General features: G+C 40.0%; 1 protein-coding gene across 1 annotated transcript in view; it reads left to right on the top strand.

The window, feature by feature from the left end:
* The first annotated feature begins 231 nt into the window (after positions 1–231).
* PRAP1 (proline rich acidic protein 1) overlaps positions 232–13764 on the top strand; it is a 27835-nt gene continuing 14302 nt past the window's right edge. The window contains exon 1 of the mRNA XM_069071542.1: positions 232–354. Within this exon, the coding sequence (XP_068927643.1) occupies positions 347–354 (8 nt within the window). The 5' untranslated portion in view covers positions 232–346. The remainder of the gene's footprint in view (positions 355–13764) is intronic.

The following is a 13764-nucleotide window of genomic DNA, read 5'->3' as shown; positions in this document are numbered from 1 at the left end:
TTCTACAAATTGAGTTTGCCAAGCCAGAGATGGTGCCAATAGACTATATCTCGGCAAAGGAGAAGGTACCTGACAATGGCCAGTATCTTTTCCTGAGAAAAAAACAAACCAGGCCTGTGCTCCACAGACTCCAAATATCCGGTTCTTACCTCTTCCTGTAGTCAAGTCTTAAGTACAGTAGGCTTCGTGGTTAATCATTTCTTAAACTCTGGCCCCAAGATACAGCCTCATTCAATAAAAACCCTCATTAAGGCTGACTCACAGACAAGCGGTCCTCAGGCCTTTCTGTGGTCACCCCAACTTCTCAACCTGAAGGCCAGAGGGAGACGAGAACCAGAACTTAGGAATGAAGAGGTAACAATTTCCCACTGATTCCTTCAGCTGCTTGCCTACAGAAGGGGGGGAGGGTGAGTGGCTCATGGCCTGCTCTGCCTTGTTCCTTCTCACCACCCCTCAGCCCCACCACCATGGACGTGGGTGCTATTCTAAGCCTAGGAAGGAACACCCGCTACAGGGGGATACAAAGGCATCTACTCTAGGAGCAAAGTAAGCAGACGCGATTGGAGGCTGATTCAGGGAGACCATTGTCTCCTAAGAGGAAATAGGAGCCTGACTCAAGAAGAATATTCAGACGTGAAAGGAAGGCCTTCCCATTGGCATCTTCCAGCAGGTGCAGAGGAGAATCGTTTTAATGATTTCTAATAGCAACAAAAATACTATTACAATTCCTTTGACATAACAATAACAATGACAATAACAGCAAATGTGTCCCATGAGGGTGAAAACTTCATGATTTCTCCATCAGCCAGTTAAATATTGTTTTTAGAAGGAAAGGTAGTTATGTTTGACTAATGTGGATGGGTTCAGCCGCTGAACGCTCTAGCTCTTAAATGACTGTTACAAGGGGAGGGCAGCCTAACCCTAGAGTTGTACAAGGGTCCTCGCAGAAAGAACACTAGGCTTGGCTTCCAGTGTCCACTGCTTTTTAGCTATGAGACCTTGGAAAAGTCCTGTACTGTCCCTGTCAGTCTCTTCATCTATAAAATGGGGACAACGATTTCTGCCCCAGGGCTCCTCAGAGGGTTTCCTTGGGAGAACCTAATGAACAATGCTCACGATACAGTGAAAAGACTGCTTACCACTCCCTTTATTCCCTGCTTGACCTTGGATAAGTCATGTCAACTCAATGGGCCTGAAAGATGAGGGGACTGGATTAGATGGCCTCTCAGGTTCTTTCCAGCTCAAAATCTTTGGTCCTCTTTAGACTACTCTTTGTAAACTGTAGTACACTCTAAAAATGTCTGCTGCTTCCTTGCCATCCACAAGGCTGCTGATCCTGGCACTTTTTTATTTTCTGCTGCTGCCTGAATGATGGCAAAATAATGATGAAAACAGGAAACTGGAATATAGGGGCTCCTTAGGGAGCTTCCCTTAGTCTCAGAATCTGTTTGCTCTTATCTCTGGTGATAAAACTTTAGTCCATGTTTGTGTTTTCGTTTGAATTCCAAAGTTTACATTTCTCTCAAGGAAAGAACTGGAAGAAGGCTTTCTTCCCAGTACATGGGAAGTGAGCCAAGGGAGGAAGCCCCCTTAGAATTTCTCTGATGGGAGTTTATTATTTTTTACAGGGTACATTGATTTTATCCCTCTCAAAATGTTAGCTTTTAGACTACCCAGTCCTCTAGCCAATGGGTTTGAGGTGATTGTAAACTATCAGAGAAATGGCCTGTAAGGGTTTACATGAGTGTGATATTGGGGAGGCAGAGACAGCTCCTCATTTCTCCCATGTGGAATTTATTCACCAAAAGACCTCTCCATGTCTGTTCCCTCTGAGCAGCCATAAACTTCCCTCCACCTCCCCCTCACCATGAGATTCTCTGAGGGACCCAAGGTATGAGAGCATATGTATGAGCTTAGCCATTGGGCCCTAGAGACAATTTCACATCTTGCAAAGGCACACAACCTTCTCTCTGTCAATGAAGTAGCAGAGGAATGTAGAAAGCTGCATGTATCATACATGATCATTGTGTCAGATGATTCTGCTTAACTCTTTTTTTTGAGGGGGGAAAGGCAAAGCATTTGGGGTTAAGTGACTTTGTCAAGGTCACACAGCTAGTAAGTGTGTCAAGTGTCTGAGGTCATATTTGAACTTAGGTCCCTGACTCTAGGGCTGGATCTCCATTCACTGCACCACCTAGCCACCCCTGCTTAACTCTTTTTTGTTATTATGAGGGAAGACTCATGAGGTGGAGTGGGTGTAAAGGAGGAAGGGGGTTAGACTATTAATTACTATGATATAAAAGCAATGTACAGACAAGTGTCAGCTTGTAAATGAAGGGGCTTGCTTTTGAAGCTGGTGGCTCCCTATGTGGTGTGAGTTGAACTAGGACTGAGTGATCCATCTCTTCCAAATAATGAAGTCTAGACCTCAGACCAAAATTTTAGTACCAGGACAAATTCTGTGAGAGAAGAGACTGAAGAAGGTCCCCTTCCCACCCCTGTCCCTACTCCCCATTTTGGGGTTTATTCAGTTCAAGATTTGGATAGATCTGTGATCTCAGGAAGGTACATTCTCCCTCCAATTTTGCAGATTGCCACCCATTGTGGTGCCTTGAGGGCCCATAAGAGGCTCCATTCAGTAAATAGAGGAATCATGGGGTTCATTGTGGTTTACTGACACACAGAGCAGAAGCTGATATTTTGGGGGATTCCTAGAAATCCAGAAAGGGGTGGGGGGAACAAAACCACTGTAAAATACTTTATTAAAGAATCATGTGGAATAATAAGTGTTTGACCCTAGGTTAAAGAAAAACTTCCTTTCTTTCTTCTATAGCTGTATCTCATTTTCCACTTCAGCCTAAAAACTGGAAATGTTCATTCAGTCTGTGTATGGCAAGAGCTCAACCTCTACTATAATAAAAATTAACATACTAATAACTAAGATTGATAAAGCATTGTGCAGACATTAGCCCATTTGAACCTCACAACAAACCCATGAAGCAAGTGTTATTATTTTCCCCATTTTACTGATGAAGAAACAGGCAGTTTAAGTGACTTGCCCAAGGTCACACAACTAGTAAGTATATACTATACATAATGAGTATATATAATGCCAAATTGGAGCTCCAATCTTCTCTGCTCCAAGTCCAGTGCACTATTCTCTGACTTAACTTTTCTGAAACTCAAATTCATTATCTGAAAAATGGGGGGAAATAATAGGACCTACTCCCTGGAGTTGTTGGGAGAATCAAGTGAGGGAATACATATAAAGTACTTGGCAAACTTATAGAAATGCTAATTATTATCATTATTATTAGTGACCTGCTCAGGGGTCACACAGTTAGTAAATATCAGACATTCAAACCCAGGTCTTCTGGGTGCCTGAATCAGCATTCCGACCATTCATGTTTAACATTAGAGAATATAAGAGCTAATCCTTGCTGTGGGCTAGCCCAAAACTGAATAAGGGCCAGCTTTGTCTTCTGCCCATATAAAAATCCTTCAGGTTGGAACAGGAAGGATTTTCCTAAGATTGCACACTTATTGGCACATCCAACACAGGTACTCTGCCTGGCTTCTTAGAACAGAGTTCTTTCCATTTGTCCAGGCTGACTATAGATAATCTCCAGGGTCTGTTGCCTTTTCTTTCTCTGTACCTAGGGAGCATTTTTTGTTTATTCTGGGTCTCTGTATCTGTGATGTGATATAAATGAAGGTTACCCAAATCTGGTGCCTGGAAAGTAGGAAAAGGCTTCAGCTGGCACAGAGAGCCAGAACTAAGAATCCTGGCACTGGAGGGAAAATTCAGTTAATGGGAAAGGGAGGGAAAGTGGAAGGTATAACCACTTTGTTGAGTGGTTACGGACAATGATTGTGGATAATGGCTGAGGAGCTAGGCGGCCAGAGTATTCTAGGCAGAGAAGGCTGGGAGTCCGGTACTCTGGGGGAGTCATGCTGGAGATTCAGAGATGATATCCACAAGGAGGTTGCCATTGATAGGACAGAACAACCTTTCCCCCTCTGTCTTACACCTTCCTTCTCCCTTCATTCCTATGCTTCCTACTGCTAACAGACACAGAATCCCCTCCCTCCCTTCCCAGAACTCTCTCAGTGCCATCACACACTGCCTTGATCTGTGGCTAATTATGTAGCCATGGAATGGGGTTGCTAAGGGGAACCATGGAATCTCTTTCTCTAGAGGTCATTGAAGATGAAAGATTTCTTACAGAATGGGACAGTTCAGATTGAGTTCTACCTCAAGGCAGGAAGAATGACTTCATGGATTTTAGAGAGCCTTTAAACCCACAGAGATTCTAGGCTTTTCAATTAAAGTTCTCTCTTTTACAGAGGCATATTGGACATCTGATCTCAGAATCAGAAAGATATGGGTTCAAGTCCCACTTCTGACCCTGTGTGATTCTGCCCATGCCCCTTAGGCTGTGAGCTGCCCCTGCAGTTTTGTGGGGAGGGGGAGGGAGAAGAAATTCCTATGCTAATCAGCCTTTATGCCACCCTGCTCGTTGGGGAGCAATTGGGAGTTTCCTGGGTCATTCTAGCAAGGTACCAGTGCCTGGCCAGCTCCTTTCCAGGGTCAGGAAACCAGGGATTCCACTAATCATCCACCACACTAGAAGAAGCCCATCATCATTTCTAATCCTTATGTGACATAAATACGAATCATTAAGTGACACAAATATGATTTTCAGTTCATGTACCTTAATAAATACAATTTTATTCAAATAGAAATAATCAGAAAGGAAATACAGGATTAGATCTTAGACTGTAAGTGAGTCTAAACCCAGTAGGAGAATGCTCTCTCCCTTCCCCACCTCTCCATGTGAGCATTTCCTAATAATTTACACAAGAAATACTGTCGGGAGTCACCAGTTCCATTCTAGAGTCTTTCTCAACAGGAAATTAGGACCAGTCACTTCTCTGTCAACCTTAATTTCTTTCCTGGTAATAGTGCAGTAAGATTGCTCCTTTTGGGTCTTTTAGAGATATTGTAAGAAATAACTGTGTGTACAATGTTTGATCTTTTACCCATTTTCATTTATCAAACAAATATTTATTGAGTTTCTACTACAAAAGCATGCTTCTACTCCTGCTTACAATTCAGGAACAAAGACAATCTAAGGAAGAAGCGGCCTCAGAAAAAATATTAATCTGGGATTATAATCATTGAGAGCATCAGAGCCAACCCAAGTGCCTTTAGGCCAAATCCAGTGCCCTGCCTGGCTGGGTAATACTGGCCAACACAAGTCACCACTCCAGGCCCAACAGTTGTTTTTTTTTTCTTTTGTGTCTATGGCTATTGATGAGGAAAGAAATGGTGCTCCCCTCCACCCAGTCACCAACTTAGAATTTCCCAAGATCACATGGTGCTAGTTTTACCTCCTGTTAAGTAAACTGTATGCCACCCACAGAAGACTTCATTGAGAGGAGAGTGCCCCATCACACTGCTGCTTTGGGTTAAATATGGGCTGTTCTTCATTTTTTCAACTTTGCTTTTTTCCTGATGTGTCACGTCAGGACTTTCAACACTTTGGATCATGGAGATAAGGAAGGAATAGGTAGATATGATGATTGAGCCACTGTCAGTGATCTCTGAAATATGGTGGGAACAGAAGAGGTACCATAGGACTAGAAAAGAGCAGATACTGCCCCAAGCTTTGACAAAAGGAAAGACAAGTCATGTCTGAAAAATACAGGCCAGGGAGCTTGACTTTGATTCCTGGAATACTCCAGAGGGCATTAGTAGGCTCGTGGGTTTAGAACTGGAAAGGACCATAGAGACTATCTAGTTCAGAGGTTCAGGTATATATGAATTTGGTTTTATTTTAATATTTGAAAAACTAGATTACCAATATAATTGGTTTCTTTGTTCCTGTGGTTTATTTTATGCACTTAAAAACATTATTCTGAGAAGGGTTACATGAGCTTCGTGAGCCCAAGGGGATACCATGAAACTAAAAAAGTTAAGACCCCCAATCTAATCAGATGCCCTTGTTTTTTTTGAAAGGTGAGGAAATTGGGGCCTGTTCCCACCTCTCAGGAGAGAGGTGGTCACATATAGATCAAGAGTGAGGGCTACATTTCCAGACTTGGCCAAAGTGTTTATTTTATTTTATTTTTTGCTTAACTATTATTTATTTGTTAAAAGGGAGGTTTCAGGGGTTGGGGTATGCACTGGGGGAGAGGGGCACAGTGTCATTAGGAAATGACAGTGATAAAGAGAAGGAATTATTCAAACAAAAAACTGAGGCCCAGAGAGATTGTGACTTGCCTAAATTCACACAGGTAGCCAATGGTGGAACTGGGATTTGAACCCAATTTTTCTCATCTCTGAAATCAATCCATTGTGCCATGTTTTCTCTCTTTTTTTTTTGCATTTTTGTAGGGGAGAGGGCAGGGCAATTGGGATCGACTTGTCCAAGGTCACATGGCTAGTAAGTGTTAAGTGTTTGAGGTCGATTTGAACTCAGGTCCTCCTGACTCCAGGGCCATTGCTCTATTTATTGTGCCACCTAGCCCCCCACCTCATATCTTTTTTGAAAGGGCTATTAGGGCGATTTTAGCCCACTCTCTATTCTTGTGAATAAGATAGGGAGACATGAGTTTCATGACAGTTGTACTAGATGGATTTGAAAATGTTCAGATTCAAAGTTTGATGTCAGCTTGGAAGGACCATGTCTCTAGAAGACTGCCTCGGAGATTTGTCCTTATTTAAGAGTTTTATCAGAGACTTGGATAAAACCACAGCTGGCATATTTATCACATTTTCAGATGATACAAAGTCAGAAAGCACTCAAAAATACCTTGATGTAAAAATTCAATCCAAGAAGAAATTTAAAAGGGATAAATGGCAAATTTTACAAACTTGGGTTCAAAATATCAACTACAAAAGTATTTGTAATTAGAGAGGGCATTTCTAGAAAGCAATCCATAAGCTCAATTTGAATCAACACTGTTGTGCTTTGGCAACCAAAAAATTAAAAATCAAGGGGATCCTAATCTTGGGCAACTTCAAGAGAAATATAGGGTTCAAAATGAAAGCATTCTTTAATCTGCTTGAGAGCATATCTGGGATATCACATTTGGTTCTGGGCCACATTCTAGAAAGGGCATTGAAAAACTTGATTGTTATTCAGTCATTTCAGGTGTGTCCACTCTTCACGACCCCATTTGAGATCTTCTTGGCAAAGATACTGGAATGGTTTGCCATTTCCTTTTCCAGTTCATTTTACAGATGAGGCAAAGAGGGTTAAGTGACTTACCCAGTCACACAGCTAGTGAGTATCTAAGGTCAGATTTGAACTCGGGTCTTCCTGACTCCAGGCACCCTCACCACCTAGATGCCCCAAAAAACTAGATAGTATAGAATAAGTGAAGATAGAGTGGCAAAAGTCCTTTGAGATCATTCCATTTGAGAGTCTGTCGAAAGAATCAGAAACATGTAGCATAGATGATAGATTTAGATGGAAAACCATAGTTATCTTCAAGTATTTAAAAAAAACTGACCTGTGGGAGGAGGATTGGTCTTGTTCTGTTGTCTCCAGAGGGCAGAATTGAGGGCAAAGAGGGAAATTTGAGTTTGATGTCAGGAAGAATTTCCTGCCCCAACTGTTTTAAGTGGGACACTATTCCTTAGTGGGGAATAGGCTCTCCCTCTTTGGAGATCTCCAAGCAAAAGCCTGAGGAGGGCCTTAAGGGGCATTAGGGGGCCATCATTTAGGCAGAGGTTGGTAAATTTTCAAGTACAGTCAAAAGTTCTAGAGTGCTAGCACTTCTTTAAGGAAACAAGGTTGGAAAACACAAGTTTGACTATTCACTCCCCACCTCAAGAAACCGTTGTGTCTCAATATTATCTCTAGGACAAAATACAAATTCCTCCTTTGTAAAGAACAAGTTTGTAATGTTTGTTGGCATAAACTAGACTTGAAAGCAGACTAGTAGGTTAGAGACTGCATGAGGCCATTCTGTTGGGTTCTTCATTCCACATTCCCCGGCAGCTAAAGGATAATGAAGGGCCCTCTAGGTTAGGGCAAGCTGTCTGGATTAAAGGTAAAACTCAGCACTTCAGAAGTACTTAATTAATTCTTGATGCAATTATCCTCTGTCCTCATGCCTATGGGAATAACTTGAACTTTTCTGATCTCCAGACATATATAATAGCCAGTATTTGGAGAATGGCTGCTTTGCAACCTACTCTCTGTAGAACTAGTCTTGTTATTGGTTTGACAAAATGTTGTGTATATGCTACAGGTGTTCATTAGATTGTAGGTTTGACAAGGTCAGGGACTGTATTTCTTTTGCCTTTGTATCTCCAGCACCTAAGCACAGTACCTGACACATAGTAGGTCTTAAGAAATGTTTGGTGAATTTAATTGCTTGGTGGTCCCTGCTAGCCAAGACTGGTAAATCCTGGGATTTTAGAATTAAAGGGAGTCATAAATAATTAAGTCTGGCTTCTTCATTTAGAAAAGGACTAGAAAAGTAAAGTGATTTGTCCAAAGGTCACACAGTTACCAAGAGGCAGACCCAGAATTCAAACCTATTAATGACTAACTACTCTTTGGGTCTGGTCATTCATCCAGTTTCAAAACCACTCGATTGTACTATCATCTAACCCACATCTCACCATCATAGCCCCAAAAATAACATCTCAGACTCCTGAATCCATCAGTCTTTCCCATACACTGACCTGAAAATGTTATGATATGTGTGTTTTATGGTAACTCACTTCTTGCTTCCCATACAGAACTGTCTAGAATTCTATAAGAAGGTACCTTCCTTTGGAGAAATCTATATAAGCATATTTAAAATATTTTCTGTTTTGTTAGAGGTTTTTAAAATGTTTTCATACTGAGTCTAAGTAACCCTCATAATGAAAGAGAACTTAAGAATCATACCTGATTGCAGACACTCTGCTTCCCTAGGATCTAACATTTTAAGAGACAGAAATCTAGTATTATTCTTTGGTGGTGGTACTGGTTAGATAGCCCATATCTAGTTTGGTACTTGGCACATAGTAGGAGTTTAATAAATGCTTACTGACTGACTATTATTCTGTCAATTAATACTGATTGAGTAAGTGAACAGACTGAACCAGGGGTAGGCCTCAAGGCTGCCAGTTCCCCACCCCAAAGACTATTATCTCTCTAGTCTAAGACACTACAGCAACATCCTTCACCCTTGATCCATACTTTTATTATGATCATATGTGAAACAATGCTATATGGGCCATTTACTTTGGAATTGTCACCAGTTAAGTGAAACAATGTTTTGGAGACCAGTTGCTTTTGAAATCTCAGGTGATGGCCCAAAGGATACAACACCCAAATTTTCATTACATTACAATGTGGTTTGATTATAAGGAATTTACAGTAGCATTGTGAAATAATATTGAATGGGAAAATGCTATTCAGGGCATGCCAATTTTTTAGTTAATGAAACGTAAGATTACATTGGACCTTTTGGCAACCACTTCATGATGTTGACTCATTGACCTTGCACCTAAATAAAATGCTTAAGTCTTCATTACATGAATTCCTATTAAACTACATTTTGCTTAGCTCAGTTATTTTTTAATCTAAGAGCATAGTACCCAGTGCTTAATAAGTGTTTGACTAATAAGAAGAATTTTTATTTATATTTCCTGAATTTCATCTTATTCCACTTCATTCATTAATTCATTGTTACTGCTTCCTTTTAGATCCCGATTCAGTCCTCCAACATGATTTTTTCTTCTAGTTTCATGCCTTCTTCAAGTTTGATGAGAAAACCACCAATAACTTAATCTAAGTGAAGGAATCCCAGCCTGGGGCTGACACTTCACTAGGGACTATGAGAAGTTTATTGAAGGAGGAATATTTGGTAGATAGTTCTATCATCCTACTGAAACCTCCAGATGTAGTAGAGTTAATGGGGGGAAATTATAGATTGAAGACAAAACAACTTTATGATACTAAAAACAGTATGGATCAAATAGTTTTCTTTATGAAAAAATATCTTTATTTTTGTATACATGGAAAACTCAAGATTACAGGAAATAAAAGATTTGGGGAACCAATGATTTCAGTTCACTGATAAAACTGTTGGAAAAAATAAGGCTCTGGGAAGAGCCCTTAGCCACTACACTTGTCTTCTCTCCAGGTTAGAATTTATTCAATAGTGATGATCGTTGGTATCATCCATTCAACATTAGTATAACTGCCCATATGGATATTCTGAGCTAGTTTGTGGTTAATTCATCTACACCACTTACATCCTGATCCACCAGTCTGGTAATACTGCCAAAAGAGTAAATGACTTCCCTTTGGTGAATCCTTGCTGTCTCCTTGTAATCACTGGTACTCTTTCTAAGTAAATGCTCACAAATCATTCATTTTCAAATAGCATCTAAATTTTTTTCCCAGAGATGGACACCACATTCTCTCCTTTTTCATGTCCCTTTTATATTATTATACATAATGTCATTATATTATATATGGTATATATTATATTATAATCCCTATAATTATTCTTACAACTCTTTGCAGATACCTCCAAACTTGGATGGCAATTAATGCTTTCATCATATCCATTCATCATATCTGGATCCTTTAGTCAGGCTGGGGCTACCACTTTTCCAATGACCTATATGATCCCCTCTGACAGTCCTTTCTCAACTCTTCAGGGGAGAACCATTGGGACTTAATTGAGAAGGCAGCATTAAATATTGAGTAATGTACCAGAGTCAGGAAGATCTGGATTTGAGATTCACCTCTGATACTCACTAGCTTTGTGATCCTTAGCAAATACTAATCTGTAAAATGGAGATAGTTTTAACTTGTTTACATCATGAGTTTCTCATGAAGGTCAAATAAGATAATGTATCAAAGTAACTAGTTAATGACCATAAATATAATAATAATTATTATTATCATTATTATTATCAAAACAATTCTGGAAACTTTAAAGTACTGTTCTGAATCACAATAGTGATTTTTGAGCAAGCAACAGACATCTTTGAGCAAAATATCTAATATCCTTTCTGGCCATTACAAAAGATGGTAGAGGGAGTAGCTTCAGATGAAGGAACTGAGTTAAAGACAAATACGAAAAAATCCTCCCCTCCCCCTACAAGGAACTTGTATTCTTGGGAGAAGGTGGGAAGAGGGTAAGGTATATGGGCAGGTATATAAATACAATATCAAAGCAATGTTTAAAAGGCAGCATAGAGCAGAGGGTGGAGAGCAAGCCCCAGAGTCAGGAAGTCTTAGGTGCATATACTAGCTATGTGATTTTGGGTAAGTGACCAAGACCCTCCATGACATGAATTCTTAACCTGGGATCTATGGCCTTTGTGGGGCCAGGGGGATTGCTATGATTCAATATAATTGGTTTCTAAGACTATGAGTTTTATTTTATACAAATACAAACAATTCTGAGAAGGTGTCCATGAGATTACCTGGACTGCTAAAGGTGTCCATGACACACAAAAAAGTCAAAGACCCTTGTTCTAAGACTATAAGTACTCTAATAGAAAAGGTGTTTATCTGTCAAGGTAGAGATGGGATCTCACCAGGCACGCTCTACACCAATGAATTCACAGGTCTTAGAAAAAGACACGTTAGATAAAGAAATTTCAAGGAAGGGAGGAGTCTAACAACTGGGGAAGGAATCAAAATAGACCTTGTAGAGGTCAAACATGAATGAATCTTGGGGGGAGTTTAAGAGGTGGGGATAAGGAAAGAGCATTCTGGTTATAGAGAACAGCCTGTGTAAAGATATGGAGGTGGGGGGTGGCTAGGTGGCACAGTGAGTAAGAGCGCCAGCCCTGGAGTCAGGAGAACCTGGATCGGCTCCGGCCTCAGATACTTAACACCCCCCACCCACACACACACATACACAAAACTGGCGGTGTAACCTTGAGCAAGTTACTTAACCCCAATTGCTTAAAAAATATATATATGGAGGTGGGAAATCTAACATTGTATTTATAGAAAATAGCAAAAAAAGAATATGAGCTACCATTATCTTTAAATACACACAAAAAAACTAGCCATGTGACCTTGGGCAAGTCATTTAATCCCAATTGCCATACCTTCCCCCCTCCAAGAAAAGCAAAAAAAATTTAAAAAATTAAAAAAAAAAGAAAATAGCAGGTAATCCATTTAGACCAGAACAGAGTGTGTAAGGTGGTGGAATGTTACATAACTTTAGAAAGTAGTTCAAGGTCAGGGGATGAAGGGCTACAAACATTTGTCTTGGAGACATTGGGGGGACCACTAAAGTTTCTTGAGTGATATGGTCAGAACTTTTTACCAAATTCATTTCATTACCTCTATTCTCATTTATCAGGCCCACTCAGTGTTCTCAAAAGACAACGTTCCATGTTTACACAGGTTCTTTCTCATATCTTCCCTCTACCTCCCAGAATCCCTAGCTCCCTATAAAGCACACTCAAGTGCCCCCTCCTACACAACCTTTCTGGATTCCCCAGGGGTTAAAGCTCTCTCAATCATAAAATTAATTTTTATTGCTTTTTGTAGTTTGTACATACTTCTTTGGGTACATTACAACTCCTATCCCAGTGGAAAAAGAAGGGAAGGGCTTACTCATTTTTGTCTTCATTTCCCCAGCACCTAACGTGCTTAATAAGTATTTATTGAATTGAATTGTTGAATGGTTAACTAAAAAATGAGTTTTAGTGGCGGTTCCTAGGTAAATAGATTTCCTGGCTCAGGGCCTTGTTACTATTTTCTCATAGAAACTTAGGGTTTGTAGGAACCTGAAAGATTGTCTAGTCCAACTCCCAAAGCAAACTGAGGCTTAAAGGAAGTAAAGCTTACCCAAGGTCATACACCTCCTTACCATTTAGAGCCCATTTTGTTAAAGAGCTGTGTCTGTACACTAGTTTGGCTAAAGTGCTTTTCCCAGAAATGACTCTGAGAGTTAAAAGGTAAGAATTTAGAAGCTCTCTTTAAATGTTCCTATTGAGGGAAAATGTAGTAAGGAGAGGTAGCAGATATACAATATTAAATAGCACCCAGATAAAAATTATTAGCCTGGAAGCATGAGGTTGAAGTCTAGATCCTCAAGCACAGAGGAAAATAAGCCCCATCCTCCTGTCAGGAAGAAGTAGGAAGGCTTGATGGACTGGGCACAAAATCTGCCTTGGCACTTGCTAGTGATACAATTATCAGCCAAGGGCTTCATCTCTCTGACCCTCAGACTCTCTGCAAAAATGGGAATAATAAGGCTTCACAGAGTTATGAGGAGATAATTCCATAAAGTGTTTTGCAAACTTAAAAAGCAACTACATAAATGCCAGCTATTACTATTATTACTAAGGGGAGAAGTGGATTATTGTGGACAAATGGAACCTTTGTGGAGTCCTAAGGATCTCTGAAAACTTTCAGAAAGGCTGCTGGGTTTATATATTGGGTAGTTAAAGCTTAATGTAATTAGTAAAAATCCCACTCCCCTACTAGGAAATCTAAGCATGTGTGTGTGTTTCTGTGTGTATGTAAATATTTTATTTTTTACCAATTACATGTTAAAATAATTTTAACATATTTTTTAGTTTTGAGTTCCAAATTTTATCCCCCTCTCCCTCCCCTCCCCACTCCCTGAGATGCTAAGCAATCTAATATACATGTGCAATCATGTAAAATATTTATGTATTAGTCATTTTGTACAAAAACACAAGAGAAAAAGAAAGAGGAAGAAAGAAGGAAGGAAGGAAGGAAGGAAGGAAGGAAGGAAGGAAGGAAGGAA

The sequence above is a fragment of the Petaurus breviceps genome, unplaced genomic scaffold (genome assembly GCF_028583685.1).
Source record: "Petaurus breviceps papuanus isolate PSGF00001 unplaced genomic scaffold, PetGlider_PUasm1.0 90825, whole genome shotgun sequence".
Lineage (NCBI taxonomy): Eukaryota > Metazoa > Chordata > Mammalia > Diprotodontia > Petauridae > Petaurus > Petaurus breviceps.
This window is presented reverse-complemented; position numbering and strand designations above follow the sequence as displayed.